We start from the raw sequence: 20,176 nt of genomic DNA, 5'->3' as shown, positions 1-20,176 counted from the left end.
TTGTGACTTTATATCATGCAATTCTGACTTCACAACTCACGATTGCGAGTTTATATCAAGTAATTCTGAGAAAAAAAAGGCAGAATTGTTAGATAAAAAGTCACAGTTGCCTTTTTTATTTTTATTTAGTGGTGGAAACAAGCTTCCATAATAGTCCCATGTGTGTGATCCGCCAGTCACACAATAAATGAAATAAATTTTCAAACAATCAGTCCCTGGCGGAGCATTAAAGATTTTTGGCAAGTAGCTTCCATGCTTTTTCTATACAATCCCCCCCAAAAAAATGGAAAATACTGTCAAAAAAACATTCAAATCACCTCAACTTTACTGTCATAACACATTTCTGTAGTGACAGTGTGAACATCAGGCATTCACATTAAATATTAACCAACAAACTACTTCATATAGTTATTAGTTTGTCAAAAGAACAGTGTATTAAAAAGTCAAGAAGTCTCTAGAAGGTTCAAAGAGAGGGTAGACTGCCATGAAAACCGATCCACCATAACATTTTACATTCTAAATGACCTAAAGGGGAAAAAAATGAGAAATAAAAAAGTATACCCTGACTACTTCAAATGCAAAAGTCAATAAAGGACATGGAGAGCATATCAGCACTCTCTGTACAGCTAGACTGAGAGGTGGAGTCTATGATTTCATATCCAGTGGCAGGTGGTCAATACTCACTTAACTTCAAATTAAAAACTCATTCGGAGCAAATGGAAAATGATATTTCTGTTCTGGCAGCAAGACTGGCCATGACCCAGCAGACAATAAATTCTACGCAAGGCCACTTGTCCTTGAAAGCCCAACCCGGTAAATGAACGTGTGCTAGAGAGGGTGCACCGTCAGCAGAGAGACTCGCGCTTATCGTCCTACCTACAGCTTTGATGTCCCTACAAGGCCATGCAATTACACCCAAACTGAGCTAGAGAGAGGAGGAAAAACTTCTTATGGAAGTTCGAGGCCCAAAAAGTTTCACACTAGGGTTGTGACAGTGAGGAAATGTTTCCACTGGTTAATCGACGTGTGACAACAACGGTAACGGGCGTTTCCTCTTTTGCACCTCGCTTTTAAATCGCTAATTCGAATGCTCAAAGCCCCACGGGCATTCATAAAGGTGCGGAGCAGAGCGAGCGTTTCAATTAAGTCCTATGGAAGTTGAGACACGCACCATTATGAATGCCCATACGGTGGTGCGCATTTTACTTTCGCTTTCAAATTAGCGCCAATTCGGAGGCAATTGCTTGAATGGTGGGCTCATTATTATTCTTAATGAAAAACACAACAACTAGGAAAAACACAACTAATCTTTTGCAAGTTCCCTATTAGCACCTGGTTTAAATCCAAAATACTGCAAAAATCATCCACCATCGTCTTGTCAGTCAGTTCCTCACTCTCGTAATGATTGAAATCTGACTCCTGCTGCTGCGACTCTCGTTCGGCTCATGCTGCATTGAGCAGATGCGCTCAGTTTTTCATTGTAGTGTCTGTTTTCTAACTGAACTAAATGATTTTTATTACTATATTAAAAAAAAAAAAAAAAAAATCAAAATGACGGTGCCGCGGTGGGCAAGTGACATAACCGGTGTTGCGGTTGTAACACCGACTATCACAGCAAGCCTATTTCACACAGAGTCTTGTTGTTGATATTTCATGAAGTAAGGGAGATCAAGGGCTGTTGTCACATTTTTGTACATTTTCAGCTTTCTTCAGTGTGTTATGTTGCTCTTTGAGTATGAAAAAGTTCTGCAAAATTACAAAGCACAAAGCTTTTTTTTCCGTTTCAGTAAACGCTGTCTCACAACTCCCTTTAACGCAGCGATTGTAGTCTTGAGTTTTCTTCCACATCACAATATTCCTCATTTAAATAATTCCCGCCCAAGGCATACACAAAACAAAAGTTGTCGCCATGTCCAAGAGACACTGTTTTTTCCACTCTGGATCTAACATGGTTATGGTAGGGGCAAGCTCGAAACAAGCTCAAAGCTCAAAGGATGACCAATCACAACACACTGAATCAGCCGACCAATCAGAGCACACTGTTCTTTTCGGAAGGAGGGGCTTCATAATGACTGGAACTAAACAGAGCGTTCCTGACAGACTGGGAATAGAGGTGCTGCAAAAATGTAAATAAAATATGTGAACATTCAACCTATTCTAGTGGACCCCAAAAACTAAATCAAAACTTTGTAAAAAGGCATATTAAGCATATTTACCACACTTTGATATAAATATATGTGCCAACAGTAACAGTACAATAAAAACCTGATTACACTACTGAATTTAAAACAAAAAAGCATGCTGTTACAATCGCCTGTTACAGTTGTGGGCACTATCATAACATTAACCTGCTTACTTGCAAAGAAAAAACATTGATGTTAATATTAATATATTAAAGAATATTTTGCAGTCTTATACAATAGTAATTATTTAGCTGTTAATTATAATATGCGATTTTAAATTAAAAGTCTAAGTCCACATTATAAGTCCAAACTAGTAACACTAGTCAGTCTTTAATGAAATACATATATTTAACAGACATATTTTTATATCATGTATTTTAAAATACACATTTTTAACATTCATTCTTTAAAAAAAATCAGTCATTTCTGCAGTTGTTTTTCTCAATCAGAGAGAAAAAGGTACTGAGCATGTGTTCCAGTTTCCATCGGTCTTCTCTCTAATCAGGCTTTTAGACTATGAGGACCTGCCATAAGGTTTATAAATGTGGCTGCTAGGCACTTGTGCAGCACCCAGATCACGTCCCACGTTTGTACCAAATGACACTACTGAAGTGGAACAGGATGATGATTTTGTAACAGTGTGCAGCAGTACATAAAACTGTCTGTTTTATAAATTGCATGAGCAATGTCAATTTAGAAAGTCAGCATTACTGTCCCAACAAAATTGGACGTTAGTGATGTCAAAAGTTCTGGTTCATAAGTACCAAGTTAACACACACATATACATATATATACACACATATACATATATATATATATATATATAGTGCTTAACAAATTTATTAGACCACCACCCAATGTAAGGTTTGTGCCACAGCTGCCCTAAACTAACAGTATTGGTGATTACAATAATAATTTTTTGTGTGTTTCTGTAATGGTTAATCCACACCAGTATGTGTAAGCTCTTTAGTCACAGTAGTGCTTCTAATGCTAAAATATAATTATTGTTGTGATTTAATGGATTCTAAGATGTATCGCATAAAATTTTCATCAAAAGCATGTCTTTGGGAACAACTAGAACCTATTTAGAAGTCAATAACAACAGAGACTGTGGAAAAGTACATAAAAACAATGCCAGCAAGAATGCAAGCTGTTATCGAGGCCATACAAAATAAAAATAAAATATATATTTTAGTTTGGTTATTATGTGTGAATAAAGACTATTTAGTTGTTTCAGTTTGTTATTTGCTTAATAAATGACATATATATATATATATATATATATATATATATATATATATATATATATACACACACACACACACACATACACATACAGTGCTGCTTGAAAGTTTGTGAACCACTTGCAGAATCTGTGAAAATGTGAATTTTAACAAAATAAGAGGGATCATACAATATGCATGTCATTTTTTATTTAGTACTGTAAGATATTTTACATGAAACATGTTTACATATGGTCCACAAGACAAAAAATAGCTGAATTTATAAAAACGACCCGCTCAAAAGTTTATGAACCCTTGATTCTTAATACTGTGTGTGGTTACATGGATGATCTACGACTGTTTTTTTGTTTTGTGATGGTTGTTCATGAGTCCCTTGTTTGTTCTGAGCAGTTAAACTGAGCTCTGTTCTTCAGAAAAATCCTCCAGGTCCTGAAAATTCTTCAGATTTCCAGCATCTTTTGCATATTTGAACCCTTTCCAGCAGTGATTGTATGATTTTGAGATCCATCTTTTCACACTGAGGACAACTGAGGAACTCAAACACAACTATTAAAAAAGGTTCAAACATTCACTGATGCTCCAGAAAGAAACACGATGCATTAAAAGTCAGGAGGTGAAAACATTTGAACAGGATAAAGATGTCCAAATTTTTCTTATTTTGTTTAAATATCTTTTTTTTTTTTTTTCATTTAGTACTGCCCTTCGGAAGCAACAGAAGACACTTAAATGTTTGTCAGAAGACAAATTAAGTACAATATTCCTTGATCTTCAAATTCAAAAGGTTTTCACCCCACGGCTCTTAATGCATCATGTTTCCTTCTGGAGCATCAGTGAATGATTGAACCTTTTTTAATAGTTGTTTGAGTCCCTCAGTTGTCCTCAGTGTGAAAAGATGGATCTGAGAATCATTTAGTCACTGCTGGAAATGGTTCAAATATGCAAAAGATGCTGGAAAACTGAAGAATTTTTGGGACCTGGAGGATTTTTCTGAAGAATATTGGGCAGTTTAACGGCTCAGGACAAACAAGGGACTCATGAACAACCATCACAAAACAAAAAAACAGTCGTAGATCATCCAGGTAACCACACACAGTATTAAGAATCAAGGGTTCACAAACTTTGGGTCATATTTATAAATTCAGCTTTTTTTTTTTTTGGTCTTGAGGACTTTATGTAAACATCGTTTATGTAAAATATCTTACTCGGGACAGTACTAAATAAAAATGACATGCATTTTGTATGATCCCTCTTATTTTGTTAAAATTATTCACATTTTCACAGTGGTTCATATATATACAGTGCTGCTTGAAAGTATTTTTTTTTTAAGATATTAAAAAGATCAAAACTTTTACACTGTTACAAAAATTATATTTTAAATAAACACTGTTTTTTAAACTTTCCGAAAAAAAATTGTTTCCACGAAAATATTAAGCAACATTATATCATTTTTCAACATTATATCATTATAAGGAATGTTTCTTAAGCACCAAATCAGCATATTAGAATGATTTATGATTTAAATGAATAATTGAAAAGAATGACTTAAAATTGTAATATTCCACAAAATTAGTTTCTACTGTATTACTGATCAAATAATTGCAACTCTTGGTGAGCATAAGAGACTTCTTTTAAAAACATTAAAAAAAATCTTACTGGCCCCAAACTTTTCACATTTTTTGATTCTTTAGTAATCAATTAAGCAACGCTTACTTACTGTGGATCAAAATAGGTAACTAGAATCCTGAAATTTTAATGTTGGTATAAAATTATATACTAACTATACTATTATTCACTAACTACCCACAATCTAACTTAAAGGGTTAGTTCACCCAAAAATGAAAATAATATCATTTATTACTCACCCTCATGCCGTTCCACACCCGTAAGACCTTCGTTAATCTTCGAAATGCAAATTAAGATATTTTTGTTGAAATCCGATGGCTCAGTGAGGCCTGCATAGCCAGCAATGACATTTCCTCTCTCAAGATCCATAAAGGTACTAAAAACATATTTAAATCAGTTCATGTGAGTACAGTGGTTCAATATTAATACTATAAAGCAACGAGAATATTTTTGGAGCGCCAAGAAAAACAAAATAGCGAATTATATACTTAAATACTGAACACTAAATATTTTATATACTGATGGCCGATTTCAAAACACTGCTTCAGGAAGCTTCGGAGCATTATAAATCAGCGTGTCGAATCAGCGGTTCGGAGCGCCAAAGTCACGTGATTTCAGCAGTTTGGTGGTTTGACAAGCGATCCGAATCATGATTCGACACGCAGATTCATTATGCTCCGAAGCTTCATGACGCAGTGTTTTGAAATCGGCCATCACTATATAAGTCGTTATTTTGTTTTTTTGGTGCACCAAAAATATTCTCGTCGCTTTATAATATTAATATTGAACCACTGTACTCACATGAACTGATTTAAATATGTTTTTAGTACCTTTATGGATCTTGAGAGAGGAAATGTCATTGCTCCCTATGCAGGCCTCACGGAGCCATCGGATTTAAACAAAAATATCTCAATTTGCATTCTGAAGATGAATGAAGGTCTTACGGGTGTGAAACGGCATGAGCGTGAGTAATAAATGACAGAATTTTCATTTTTGGGTGAACTAACCCTTTAACCTGTTTAACCTAAATGTACTGTCTGTCTGTCTAATAGTCTGCCGTATTCATTACAGATTTTGTTGATGCATTTGCAGCATTATCTGATTTGCATAATTCCTTTAGTAAATGAGGTGCTAAAACAATGCAGATAGCACGTGCAAATAAACTATCTCCGGATAACCTTGGGCTGTAACCCAGCCTGAGATGCACCAAGGGTTCACAGGCAGCAGCCAATTTCTCGACTGAATGCTTTTAGTCTTTCCTGTAATATCACTGGTATTTGTATCGACTACTAAAAATCATCACGACACTAACAAACGTAATCAACTGTGGCGGGATGAATGCAACGTAATTACATAAGAATGCTAAGGAGCACTCCTTGTGTCCCCAACATTTCCATTTTGGCAGACTCCAGTAAACAAGAGACGAGACAAGAATTAAGTGAATTATAATTCTGCATAAATTTTTGGCGCCCCAGGCATTACCAGCACTTGACATCCAACTCGCATAAACAGCGTGTTGTAATGTAAGATTGTGATGTTGGGTGAAAGGTTCAAGCAGCGAGACTGACAGTCTGTGTCTTTGATTTCATAAGCAGTGGCGTGTTATTGAAGGAAGCGCAGATGAAACTAACATGTACAATCTCCCTCGACCACAGGCCACATTTAAATGCGTCGCTTCTCCGATTGCCTGAGGTTAAGGAGTCGAGTAGAGTCAGCTCCTTTTAGACTGACTATGATCATTACGGCGAGGGACTTCATGTAGGGTGAAGTGTTTACCCGTCCACTAGTCCTGCCTCTACGCTGGCCTATATTTAGAGCTGAATACACAATACGCCAACCCCTCTCTGTGCAAAACATGTCACATCTGGTCCTTTTTAGTGATTTGCCGTCACGACGCATTGCTCTGAGACTTGATAAGTATTTTAGTATTTACCCAATATTAAGAGGCCTGACACATTGACAACAAATGTAACGGCTTACTTTCCGATATGTGTTCAAATGAAGGCTGGCGGCACAGGAAATCCTGCGAGAAACAGGGTGGTTTAGCAGTGGCTGTAAATAAACGGGGAATGGTGGATCTTATAAAGACTGGGATTGAATTTTAAGCTGATGGAAATGTTTGCGCCAGAGTTCACCAGTATAATAAAATACAAAATGTTGCACGATAAACCATGGGTTTCTGCAAAGCGTGTTTTTCAAACAGATCCATTAAACCAGGGTGCGATACTTTTCGATTTATATATCATAACTTATCATTCCTGTAGCTCAAAAAAGTATAGCATGGCACTAGAAATGCCAAGGTCATTGGGTTTGATTGCCAGGGAATGCATGAACAGTGGTGGGAGAAGTTACTTTTAAAAGTAATGGATTACAATATTGCGTTACTCCCTAAAAAAGTAACTAATTGCATTACTTAGTTACTTTTTATGGAAAGTAATGCGTTATGTTACTTTTGCGTTACTTTTTCTCATCTGGACTGGGCTGTTTGTTTGTTTTTATAACAACAAAAAAGTTCTGTTTTTGGCAAATGTAAAGGCCCTTTCACACCAAAAGTGAAATGAATAATCCTCAGGCTGAAGGAAATGCAAATTCATGCCTGTACAATAGAGGGCGCAGTTCAAACAAACCATTCAGCTGTTCTGCTGTTCTGAATACAAAAGTATAGGGTGCAGGGAAGAAGTAAATGAGTAAATGTATGCTCACATTTAGTCTAGAACTACAATAACCATTATGTTACACACAACGCCTCTACACTTATTCCTGATTTCTCTCAACACGGGGACAGGAGAGCTGCCAGTCAATAAATTGGAAAACTAAGTAACTTTTGTTACTTATTTGAAAAAGTAACTCAGATATTTTGTTGTCAATTTTTAAGTAATGCATTATTTTAGCAGTTACTTGAAAAAAAGGAATTTGATTACGTAACTCAAGTTACTCAAGTAATGTGTTATCCCAACACTGCTGCTAAAATATATATCTTGAATGCAATGCAAGTCGCTTCAGATAAAAACATCTGCCAAATGCATAAATGTAAATTATAAAAGCACCTTTTTTTAAACATCTCTACGATTATCAACTATCATGACTACTCATGTTGCTCCAAACCCGTGTGACTTTCTTTTGTCTGCAAAACACAAAATATTTTGAAGAATTTTGGTAACCAACCAGTTTTGGTTGCTTTTGACTTCCACTGTATGGACAAAAATAACTTCTCAAAATATCTTATTTTGGGCCAGATTTACTAAAAGGGGGCAAATTAGCATGAGAGCGCAATTCCACAAATGCGCCGATGGGAGTAGCAAGTTTTGTGCGTGATCTACTGCTGACGCGCAAATTAAAGAACACAGACGCAGTCAAATCATTTACATTATGACCAACGCAATCTAACAAGAGCAGCGCAAATTAGCGTTGGGTTGCAAATAAGCAGAGCTGATGCTCATCAGGTGCGGGTCGACAACATGTTACATATAATATACGGATAACGTCTTCCTCTGGCATTCCAAAGAAATTAATACGAGAGGAAAATATTTTTTTCCTCCTACCAGGTTCTCTCTGTTCTCTGCGGTGTCTCCTCCTAGCAGCAACAATTGCAGCCATGTCGCAAAATGGGATAAGACACGCTTTTTTTGGGGCGTTAAATAATGGCGCAAATACTAGTAAATTGACTAGCGCAAACATTAGTAAATCGCGTTGCGTGATTCATTTAAATATTCTCCTCCTATAAATTTTCCTACAAATGCATATGCAATAAGGTCAGCCGCAAAAACAACTCAGTCCACGCCTTTTCAGCGCTAATTTTGCACTGTGTGTCTTTAGTAAATCCAGACAGTAGTTTTTTGACACCAAAAGAGGGTTTGCGCTGGCGTAAGCTGTTAGTAAATCTGGCCCATGATGTTCTACAGAAGAAAGTCAGACATACAGTATTGGAGTGACATGAGGGCGAGTAAATAATGACAGAATTTTCATTTTTGTGTGAACAATGGCTGGGAAGATTTCAATTTTGAAACTTTGAAACTAAAGTGTTACCAAGATTTCATATAGCTCCAGAAGATGGGTCAAATTGACTACTTTTTTTTTTTTTTTTTAACCACGTATGTTTTTTTTTTGTCATTTTTGGATCTTTACATATGTCCTAATTCACTTTCATTTTTTCAGAATTGAGCAGCATGAACATTCTACCTAAAATCTCTTTTTGTGTTCTATTGAAAAATGAAAGTCCTACGGATCTGGAAAGACATGAGGGTGAATATATGATAACAGAAATCTTCACAATGCCAGAAAGACAAGTGTTAACTGACTACAAGCAAAGGCATTTGTCTTGGGACCCTGGGCATGTGTCAACAGCACAAAACAGAAAAAGCCATTCTGACCAACTCTCTATTTACAAGATAAGGCTCTCGCTCCATCAGAGTTTATCTTCCGGATCACCTTTGGGCTGCAGCCCAGCCCAGGAAGCACAGAGGGTTCGGAGACAGCAGGCCAATTTCTCGACTCAATGCTTTTAGTCATCTGCCTTTGAAAGGCAAACATTCAACTTAATTCTGCAGCGATGCAATAAACATGGAAAACAGTCCACCCAGAGAAAGATGCTACAATCTTCTACTCATCCGCGCGCAGCATAATTTCAAAACAAGCCATTTTACATAACAGGCTTAAGTGGAGGAGCTTGAAAAGCACACACACAATCAGCATGCAGACAGAAGCCTGTATGGAACGCTTACCTTTTTGAAGGCGTGGGCGTCCCGGAAGAAATGAAAACGGTATCGTTCATGTTGTTGGCCACTGGCCTCAGCTGACTGCAAAATTACAGAGTTTGAGTCAAGCATAGCCATAAACCTATACCGCTCTAAGCTCTCCAAACGCACAAGGGGACATCAAACCTCTAAGAAGTCGTGTTATTTTTTAAGTACACTGTTTGAGTGCACGTTAAACTTCCTCATCATAATCACCTTCCAGATGCACACATTTTAATTTAATGCTATTTGCCCAAACTTAATTAAGTTAATAAGATGACAAAAGGGTTTAGATGAATTCTAATTAAAGCTGAAGAAATCCGAGAAGGTTGGGAGAAACAGGAGGGGGTGACATTGCAGAAGGTAATTTGTGTGAGTAAACAGTGCCACGGGATCCATCTGGACTCGATGCCCGCCAGTCCTGATGTACACACGATAGATCATTTCGTTTAATTTTTACAGTTAATTCCAAGATGTTTCAAAATATTACCATTATAAACCGTTTTTTGTCGACACACTCGCATTGCAATACTAAACTATTTTATGTTTTGGTGAATTTGTAGTTAATTTGCATAAGTTTGGACCTCTAAACCTAACCATCAGTTTTTCCATCACCTTTAGGGGTGAAAAAAATCATATATTTCTATAGAAATCACACTGTAGTCGGCACTTCGTAAAATGTTGACGTTTTCTCATAAGATAGCTGAAGATGGTCAAGTATTATGTCTACTCATGTCGTTCCAAACCTGTGTGATTTTCTTTCATCTGCAAAACACAAAATATTTTGAAGAATTTTGGAAACCAATCAGTTTTGGTTGCCCTTGATTTCCACTGTATGGACAAAATATATTTTATATATATATATATATATATATATATATATATATATATATATGAAAAAAAATTATATTTCCATAGAAATCACACGATATGAATTCATACGAAATCGGGAATTCGTAAAATGGTTACATTTTCTTGTGAGATTGGGTTGGTTTTTGTACATACAAAAACATACCTACTGAAACTTCCCATCCTTAAATAAGTCACTAATCTCATATGTTTATTTTTCCTATTTTTTTACCTCGACTGATAAATATTTAGGATTTTCCTATTATTTTTCCAGTCATTTCTGACTAATGGATATGGTGTTAAAACACACAATTCCTGGTTCAGCACAACTGAAAAAAAGAAATTTCCAAAACTTCTCCAAGACTTTTTGTTTTTTTTTACTTTTTCCAAGCCTGTAAACCACAATTTTAAAATTCCTTGATTCTTCCAGGTTTTCCATGACTGTGGGAACCCTGCTCAAATCGGAGGCGTTTGTTAACTGCAATCCAAAATCTCTTCAAATGAAAGGAAACATCCAAAGGATGTCGTTTTCTTAGTTCGGTCGATTGGAGGGTGCATTTGCAGTACTGAGACGTCCTAATGGTAATGTTTCCTGAGGCTGCTAGCGTCATGTCACACGACTCTAGGAACACCGTAATGCAATTCGAACATCCTTCTGAGACCTTGAAATAGTTACCAGCATCGAGCAAACTGATCCAACACATGGCAAGAAAATCATGCTAGACATTTACTATAACTGCAAGTTTTAAAAAAAAAACTCCTTTTTTATTAATAAAGCGCTTCTGTTCTATGCAATTACTCACCTACTTCCCGCAAGGCAAAGAGTGGCCGTCTGTCAAGTGCCCGAGACACAAGCAGTGCCTGCTCTGTCCAGCTGCCTGTCCTGTTCTGTGCTCAACTGAAGGAGCATCTCAATGCACAACACTGCTGCTGTCTCCAAGGAAACCTGACAGTCACGTGACGCGGTGACGATCCAGACACACTCTTACTCTCTCCTTTCCCCCCATCTCTCTCTCTTTCCTCCCGGCTCCACCATTTAGACGCACATACTTTCTGCCACTCAGAAATAGATGCTATATTCTTCCCAAAGAACATTAAAATGTTTCCAATCTTTGTTTCCAGCCACCCACATTAGTCATAATCCAGAGCAAACAATCCCCTCTTTTCCAGCAGAGAGCTTCATTTACAACACAATTACTATACAGAGCATTGCCTACACAGCAATAATAGTCTCATACTTAAAGTGTAAAAATACATATTTTCACAATTGACTATTTGGCAGTATGTCTGAACTAGCTCTGTATAATGAAGATGGTTTGGACACATATGAGACAAGCTTTTCCCAGCCAATGACGAAGTTCTGAAGGATACTCCAACGCCATTTAGTTATGTGTCAATAACTGTTATTATCTACGCTGTGGAAAGAAATGTTAACAAATTAGACAGACGCTAAATGGCACAACTGTTTAAAGGTCATTTCCGGCAAATGACCTCATAGTATTTTGACGCTGATGTGTAAATGGAAGCTATACGGATAAAAGATGGAAAAGCCATTGTGTGTGTGAATAGCACATGTGGTACAAGGTAATCTAGCATATTTACAGGAATATAATAGGTTTTGTGTGTGTGAAAATGGCTGGTAGAAATTGTGTTTTAGTAGAAATTTGTTACAAAACCAGTGGTTTGTGGGAATGAATTTACAGACTTATCAGTGAGAGTTGTTATGGTCCGTTTACAGAGATCAAAATTATTCAAACTATACATAATTTATACATCTAACATTAAAAGAGATAGTTCACCCAAAAATGAAAATTATCCCATGATTTACTCACCCTCAAGCCATCCTAGGTGTATATGACTTTCTTCGTTCAGACAAACACAATCGGAGTTATATTAAAAAATATCCTGGCTCTTCCAAAGTTTATAATGGGAGTGATTTGGGGGGAGGGGAGATTTTGAAGCATCCATCCATCATAAAAGTAATCCATACGCCTCCAGGGGGTTAATAAAGACCTTCTGAAGTGAAGTGATGGGTTTTTGTAAGAAAAATATCCCTATTTACAACTTTATAAACTATTTGCTTCCGGCAGATGGCCGTATGCATCAATTTGTGGTGGAAGAGTAACCCCTGACCCGACACATGACGCAACGACGAACGTGGAAGCGCAGAGGATAGAAATAAACAAAACACCGGTCACGAATTAGAAGTCTAAAATTTTATATAAGTCGATAATTTCGATATAAGAGAAGAGGAGCTTGAGTTTGTTGCCCAGCCCTATTTGTTTAAAACGCGAGAGGCGTCAAAGTTTACATCAGGGGTAACTCTTTTGGCGCAAGTCGACTTGTGCAGTAAGCCATCTGCCGAAAGCTAATTATTATAGTTTATAAAGTTTCAAATATGGATATTTTTCTTACAAAAACCTCACTTCAGAAGGCCTTTATTAACCCCCTTGAGTCGTGTGGATTACTTTTATGATGGATGGATGCATTTTTCGGGCTTCAAAATCTCGGCCACCATTCACTTCCATTATAAAGCTTGGAAGAGCCAGGATATTTTTTAATATAACTCCGATTGTGTTCGTGTGAAAGAAGATAGTCATATACACCTAGGATGGCTTGAGGGTGAGTAAATCATGGGATAATTTTCATTTTTGGGTGAACTATCCCTTTAATAGCGAGTAGAAAGAGATACGCTGTCAACATCAAACTGAATTTTTATAATAATTTTTTTATAATAATATTTTAATATAATATTTAACAATTTGGTTTGCCTTTAGTGAAATGTCAAAATTCAATTAAAATCAAATAAAAAATTTAAATTATTTAATTTTATATAAAACTAATTTAGAAATGTATAGGCATGACATATGACAGTTTAAATATAATTATATTAAATTAATTTTAATAAAACTAAATGATGTTTTTATATTTAAAAAATTCTCACACAGTGTATATGAATATAAAATTTTATATTTTAGGTAGGGAGGAGTTGCAAGGGGATCATCATATTTGAAGGTCCTTGGCATTAAAAGTCATCTCACTAGTCAATCAGTCAGTTGTCAGATGACGAGTGGACCATCCTGACCCATTCCTTGTAGGCACAGTCTAAAAAGGGTTGTATACTTGTAGAATATAGGGCTGTTAATAAAGGGGAGAAAGGTGGTGAGGATTCTCGGGGCCTCTAGCTTTTGTAGGTGTCCCCCACAGCAACCCTGCACAGGGCCGCCGGATACCCTAGCTATGGTCCTGCTTGTACTGCAATCCTCCACACAAGATTCCTGGGACTAGTTTTGGATAGTATGGGAAACTTTGATGCCTTTCTAATTAGCTGTAACTCTCAAATCAATGTGCATATGATGCAATAATCATTAAAAGGTAACCCCACTGCTAACAGATGCCACCCCATCACTCTCAGTCACTGAATATGGATTCTTCAGCTCTCATTTGAACCATAAGCCACATTTTAGCTAATCTCCAACCACTCAAATTCATCAAGCAGATCAAACCAGGATGAAACCGTCTTCTAAACTTTGATTAGCAAACTCCTCTAGATTCAAAGCCAGGGACTGACAAGTCTTAGATGTGCTACGAATGTAGATTTATTCGTCCTGATGTTCTGCCCTCAGCAGAAGGGGAGGCAAAAATCACGCTCGCATCTTTTTTTATGAGGTCAAATGAATTACATCAAGGGCCGTTCGCAGCCACACTTCTCCTCTGGTTAATTACAATGAAGTGAGTACTTTCACAGAGCCCGAGCTGGAGAAATATGGAGCATCTATATCCTGTCTCAGCTGAAAGTTATCAATGCATGACCGGCCTTCCAGCCGGTTTATGCCTCTGGTTCTGGGCCCATGGTACAGTTTTATGACCTTGGCTGTTTATTATTACAGTCACTGTCTGTTTCAGCTACACTGCATGAATTCATACTGATTAAGCAAATAAAAGAAGGAGGAATGGCGTGTGCACATTTGGTAAATGAGTTTCTGCTTAAATTCAATATGAAATCATAATTGACCTTACTGACTTTCTTCATTCTTGGTCTTGTTTTGCTCGAATCATCAGTGCAAACTTGCAATATTGCGCTCTAGTATGTAATACTCCCTTTTTATGATCTAATCAAGTACAATTAATTAATTGTTTCCCTTACGTCACCCTTCCATTATGGAACTAAAATGGTTGTGACTTCATAGTTCAAACATGGCATTTTAATCATCATTTTAAATTTTTTTTTAAATATTTTCCAAAGTGATATTTTTCAAATATCAATTCATAAACATCAATAAATTGTTGTAATATTAATTAATAAAATATTAATATAATATCTGTCATATTAATTATATTTTCACATTAATAATATTCTTCACATATAACAAAAATAATTATTGATCGATTACGCCACACTATTTAAGATTTTATAATTTTATAATTTATTATTATGATATTAGAACAGTTGTATCAACTTGACATTTTTGACTTTAAGCCCCTCAAAAACATCAAAATGACTTTTAATTCAGAAACTAAGAGCATTTTCTTCATAAAATAGGTGTAATCAAGTCGTTTTATGTATGAATTGCATTTTTAATGTATTTTTGAATTGATTAATAGATCTGAACAAAAAAAAGAGTGAGATTCAGTTGACGGTTCAAGAAAACGATATGCTTTGCGCTATTTTGTTTCAAATTAGTCACAGACATCTGTCCCTACGTAAGGTTCAGCATGTCCTAAAGAACTCCATCTGTCAAAAAGGAGAAGATCTGGAAGGTTTGCTTTCATATGCTATCAGCTTTCAGAAAAACATCATTCCAGTAGGGCATCCGAGAAATTTATCATCTCACTTAAAAAACAACAACAACAAGGCTGTCAGAGAGTCCCTGTGTCTGTTTGATTCATGGGGCTGAGCAGACATGATTCTCCTTTTCTCTGACTCTGCTCTGACCAATCAGAAGCAGGCAGCCTGCAGCTTGTGACAGCGGGATGTGGAGGATCATGTTGATGGATGTCATATTGAGGTCAAAGCCAACAGGAACACTATGCTGACCAATTGTGAGGGGCAGTAACGGGCAGGCAGACATGTTTACGCTGATCTGCCAACTGCCCACAGTGCAAGAGACGGTCATAACGCTGCTTTAATAATGAGGATCATGATAATAGTGTAATATTCAGGTTGAAGAAATTTAAATGTTTAGATAGATAGATAGATGGGGTGTAACAGTACATGCATTCATCCCGAACAGTCACGGTTCGGTACATACAGTCAGACGACGAGTACAGTCAGTCACAGGCGATCCACACTCCAATCCAGAAGGGGGCATGCGGTAATGCAATGCTGTTTGCTAACCACCATAACAGGAAAAAGCGCAGAAGAAGAGACGATCTATGCATAGATATGTTTATGTGTAATAATCTCTCAACCAGTGTTTCAACCGCAGAAAGACAGCTTGAGAATAATATCTCACGTAGCATTACATTTACCTCAGGCAAGTCATTTAGTGTCCACAGCATGTTAGTTCACTAGAGAAATGAACTCTAGAGGGAGCATTTCACTAAATATGTGCACTATATTAGCTTAAACAAAGAACTTGGGTCGCTCCATAAAATTGAGGTTAAATCACTGGAGTCACATGGATTACTTTAATGATGTCTTTACTACCTTTCTGGGGCTCGAATGTGTAAATTGCGTTGCTCCCAATGGAGGGACTGAAAGCTCTTGGATTTCATCAAAAAGATCTTCATTTGTGTTCTGAAGATGAAAGGAGGCCTGTCGCGATAGTCGATATATCGACTTATCGCACGATATATGGACATGACCTCGATAATTTTTGGTGACGCGATATATTGCCCATTATGTTTACACAAAAATAAATGTCACCGACATTTTGCCGATCGTGCTGCCTCTGTCATCTCATCTGCTCTCTGAGGCGAAAGCAGGGCTCAGGCAGCTCCTTCATACACAGAGCTGACATCGACAGGCCGAAAAATGCGCCATTCGAGTCGTTATAGTGTTTTCCTGACAACTACACACAGTTTGGATGAATAAGTGCAAATGCACTCAGTTTCCGCAATCCACTGGTGCAAATATAAACATGAACGTGAGAACGTGTTTTTGCATTCCACTACGCCGTTTTTCCATGGAAACATGTTTATTTGACTGTTGCACTCGCGTCTTTCGCAGCATCTCGTGCATGACACGGCGCTAAAACGCAGCGCTCAAGTTAAAAGAAGTTTTTCAAACACGCCTCTAGAAAAACAGATACTGCAACAGGCCATATCTGACTGCTAAATCTGTGTCTTTGTTCATATGGACATCTGACAAAAGCGTGCACCCTTACTTTACTGAGAAAATAAGGTCAGGGAAAAACCTGTAGATGGAAAATCTCCATATAAGTGCCTTTTGTGCATTTGCAAGTGTTTTTTTCTACTTGTTATTTTGCAGTTTTTGTTAGCAAAGGTTTATTTATTATTTATTCAACATTATTATTTTTTTGACGCTTCAATTCCAGTATCTAAATACTCTTAAGAGTTAAGTTCATTGTCATTTGAAAGTGTGTAGGCCTACTTGCATTATTATGTTGTTATATTATGATTACATATTCAGTTGCATAAAATGGTCTTAAAATGACAATAATATCGCATATCGCAATTATTTCTGGGGCATTATATCGCACAACAAAAAGTAGTTATCGTGACAGGCCTAGATGAAAGAAAGTCTTGACATGAGGGTGAGTAATTAATGACAGAATTTTCATTTTTGGGTTAACTAACCCTTTAACCAAAAACCCATTCAAAAAAACCATTGACTTTGGGAACCAGAAGTGCTAAAATGCTAACTCGTTTCTAGGTTTTGGCCTACAAAAATATGTCATCCCTACACCATTCTATTACATAGGTTTGTTGTACATATCGTGGCAATTCGGAATGAAATGTCATGTGAGTGGCGCTATCGCATTTGTGCCACCACTAAACCCAACCAAAAGTGTTAACAAAAGCAAACGTAAGATAAAAACGCATTAAAGGGATAGTTCACCCAAAAATGAAAATTATCCCATGATTTACTCACCCTCAAGTCATACTAGGTGTATATTAACCCTCTGGAGACATATGGATTACTTTGATTATGGATGGATGCATTGTTTTGGTTTGTTTTAAAACGCGGCCCCCCCATTCACAACCATTATAAACCTTGGAGGACTAAGGATATTTTTAAATATATCTCAGATTGTGTTCGTCTGAAAGAAGATAGCCATATACATCTAGGATGGCTTTAGGGTGAGTAAATCATGGGATAATTTTCATTTTTGGGTGAACTATCCCTTTAACTGAAGCAACTATGCTAAAGTCTTTTAGCTCTTTTATAATGACTCAAGTTTCACAGGACTCATACCCAAGTGCAACGCTGTACCAGGTGAGCTTCCGAGCAAGTTTACCATAACAGAAATCTCCCAATTTGTGCCAAAAGGAATAAAAGTTGTTGCCATTTTACTGCCTATAGTGTTCATTTCAGGTGGACACTGCAGTAAATTGTATGTATATGTACGTTTTTGCAAAAATGCAGGTAGAGGCATGTATTTCCAATGAATCTAGGTTAGTAATATGTGCATTACCAAGTACAACTAATAACATGACATGACAACACTGATGATTAATCACAACAGAACCAATTCCTTCAATACTCAATATAAGAATGCATTCATCTGTAAGATGAGGGAAACACTCAATGGAACAGACCATAATATCTGTCAGAGTCCATAAAAGTGGGATTGTAACATTCCAGAGTCATAGTAAACAGCAAATGCTGGAGGCTTGAGATTGATTTAGCACTAAAGAGATGGAGTGGCCCGCAGGCACCTCAAACTACATTTAGATAAGTTGGGAGGACAATATGTGACAGAAGATGAATGTTTAATGTCAACAGAAAATCATAACCTCTTTCTTACTTTTGTAGCATGTTAATGGTCTTATTGTAAAGAATAAATCTGTGCACGTTAAATGGGAGAAAAATGTATGTTTCTGTAGTCTTTTATCAAAATGTACTTGCTCCGGCTCTTAAATGATTTAGCTTGTCACTTATATAATTTTCTAATTTAATTCCTGATTCATTCCGAAATATGTCACATTACAAAAGTTAAATGGGTTGTGAATGCTATTTCATGCCTTTAAATGTGTGAAAATGTGCTCCGCATTGTAATCAAGCTCTGATATTCATCTATTCTAATTCAACTCTTTCATATCTCTAATTGTCGCACGGCCAATTGAAGAAAGCATTACGAAAGTCTCTTGCTCTCTTTATCCAGAAATAGGAAGCGTTATTTGAAAATAAATTGCTACAAGTCTTTCACACGAGGACTATTTGAAGCTGATGCTATTCGAGTGGTACAAAGGGATATTTCAAGAGCAGTTTTAATTGCTTAGCAATCTGCATTTGGGAACTATAAATAGACGACGCTGGCAGCAGAACACGAGCTGGCAAATGTGCCCTTCGGTCACAGTGAGTTCAAAGGCAATTTCATCATTAAGCCTGAATGAATCTATTCTAGGTGGTAATAAGACGGTAAAATTTAAACAGTCGGATTACATGAGATTATTTTGTGATTGACTTGCATGCAAAATTGTGTTTAGAATACAATTTAGAAACACATACACTCCTGGGCAACAAAAAAAAACTGGACCAAGCCAAAAATGGCAAAATATTTAGTGGTCTTTTAATGGTCATAACCATTTTTATCAAAAATCACTGGTCAGGAAATTAGCAAGAATTGCACAAATACTGTAGATAAAGTAACTTAGGATGGAGTAGCCCTTTTTAGCCCCTTTTTTTTTTGCCCAGGAGTGTATAAAAATACATATTTGAACTTAAAAGATTATTCTCTATGAAAAACAACAGAATGCAGATGTTTTAAAAAGTTAGATGTTGAATAAAAAGCACTAGATGTCAGCCAAAGACACCCGTATGCATGTATACATAAACCAAGATTTAAAAGTGCAGATTAAACACAAGCAGCCTTTAAACTGGGTAACTTAAAGATTATCGGAAAATGTATAGGTTAAATATATCTTTATTGTACAAAACAATCAAGGTCAACACACAAAATTGAGACCTACAGATTATGCAGATGATAGGCACAATAAAATAAGACAATTTGAATTCTGACTTTAACTGTCTTAAGGAAATTATCGTTGAAGCCAGTAAATGTTACACTAGATCTGCTTTATAGGCTTTAAGATTGACTGTAATGGCAGGCCTTTAAAGGGGATGAATTTCTGTGGAAGAGTTTTTCTCTAAGAAGCTGCATCTATCAATTAATTCCCTTTAGAGAGCATTTTCACTAAAAACATTAAAGCTAAATAAAAAAATGTACAAAAACAAAACAAAAACATCTGACCTCTCTAAGCAACTAGAACTCAGATCAAAAAAGTTTGCTCTTGCATGATTCTACATCCAACCACTAGGTGTCAGTATAAAGTATGTCAATATGGCTGAAGATAAATAAGCAGAAATCAGAAGTACATTTTAATATTTACAGTTGACTCTACAGACAATATGATG

General features: G+C 36.6%; 1 protein-coding gene across 11 annotated transcripts in view; it reads right to left on the bottom strand.

The window, feature by feature from the left end:
- The window catches only part of dtnbb (dystrobrevin, beta b), a 138,930-nt gene that overhangs the window by 96,912 nt on the left and 21,842 nt on the right, over positions 1-20,176 (bottom strand). For 6 of the 11 annotated variants that reach the window (XM_051867494.1, XM_051867495.1, XM_051867492.1 and 3 more), the window contains exon 11: positions 9,772-9,846. The exons of the other annotated variants lie outside the window; for them this stretch is intronic. In XM_051867494.1, the coding sequence (XP_051723454.1) occupies positions 9,772-9,846 (75 nt within the window). The remainder of the gene's footprint in view (positions 1-9,771; positions 9,847-20,176) is intronic. 11 annotated transcript variants of the gene reach the window in all.

The sequence above is a fragment of the Ctenopharyngodon idella genome, chromosome 17, assembly GCF_019924925.1.
Source record: "Ctenopharyngodon idella isolate HZGC_01 chromosome 17, HZGC01, whole genome shotgun sequence".
Lineage (NCBI taxonomy): Eukaryota > Metazoa > Chordata > Actinopteri > Cypriniformes > Xenocyprididae > Ctenopharyngodon > Ctenopharyngodon idella.
The sequence above is the reverse complement of the archived record's forward strand: the minus strand, read 5'-3'. Positions and strand labels throughout refer to the sequence as shown.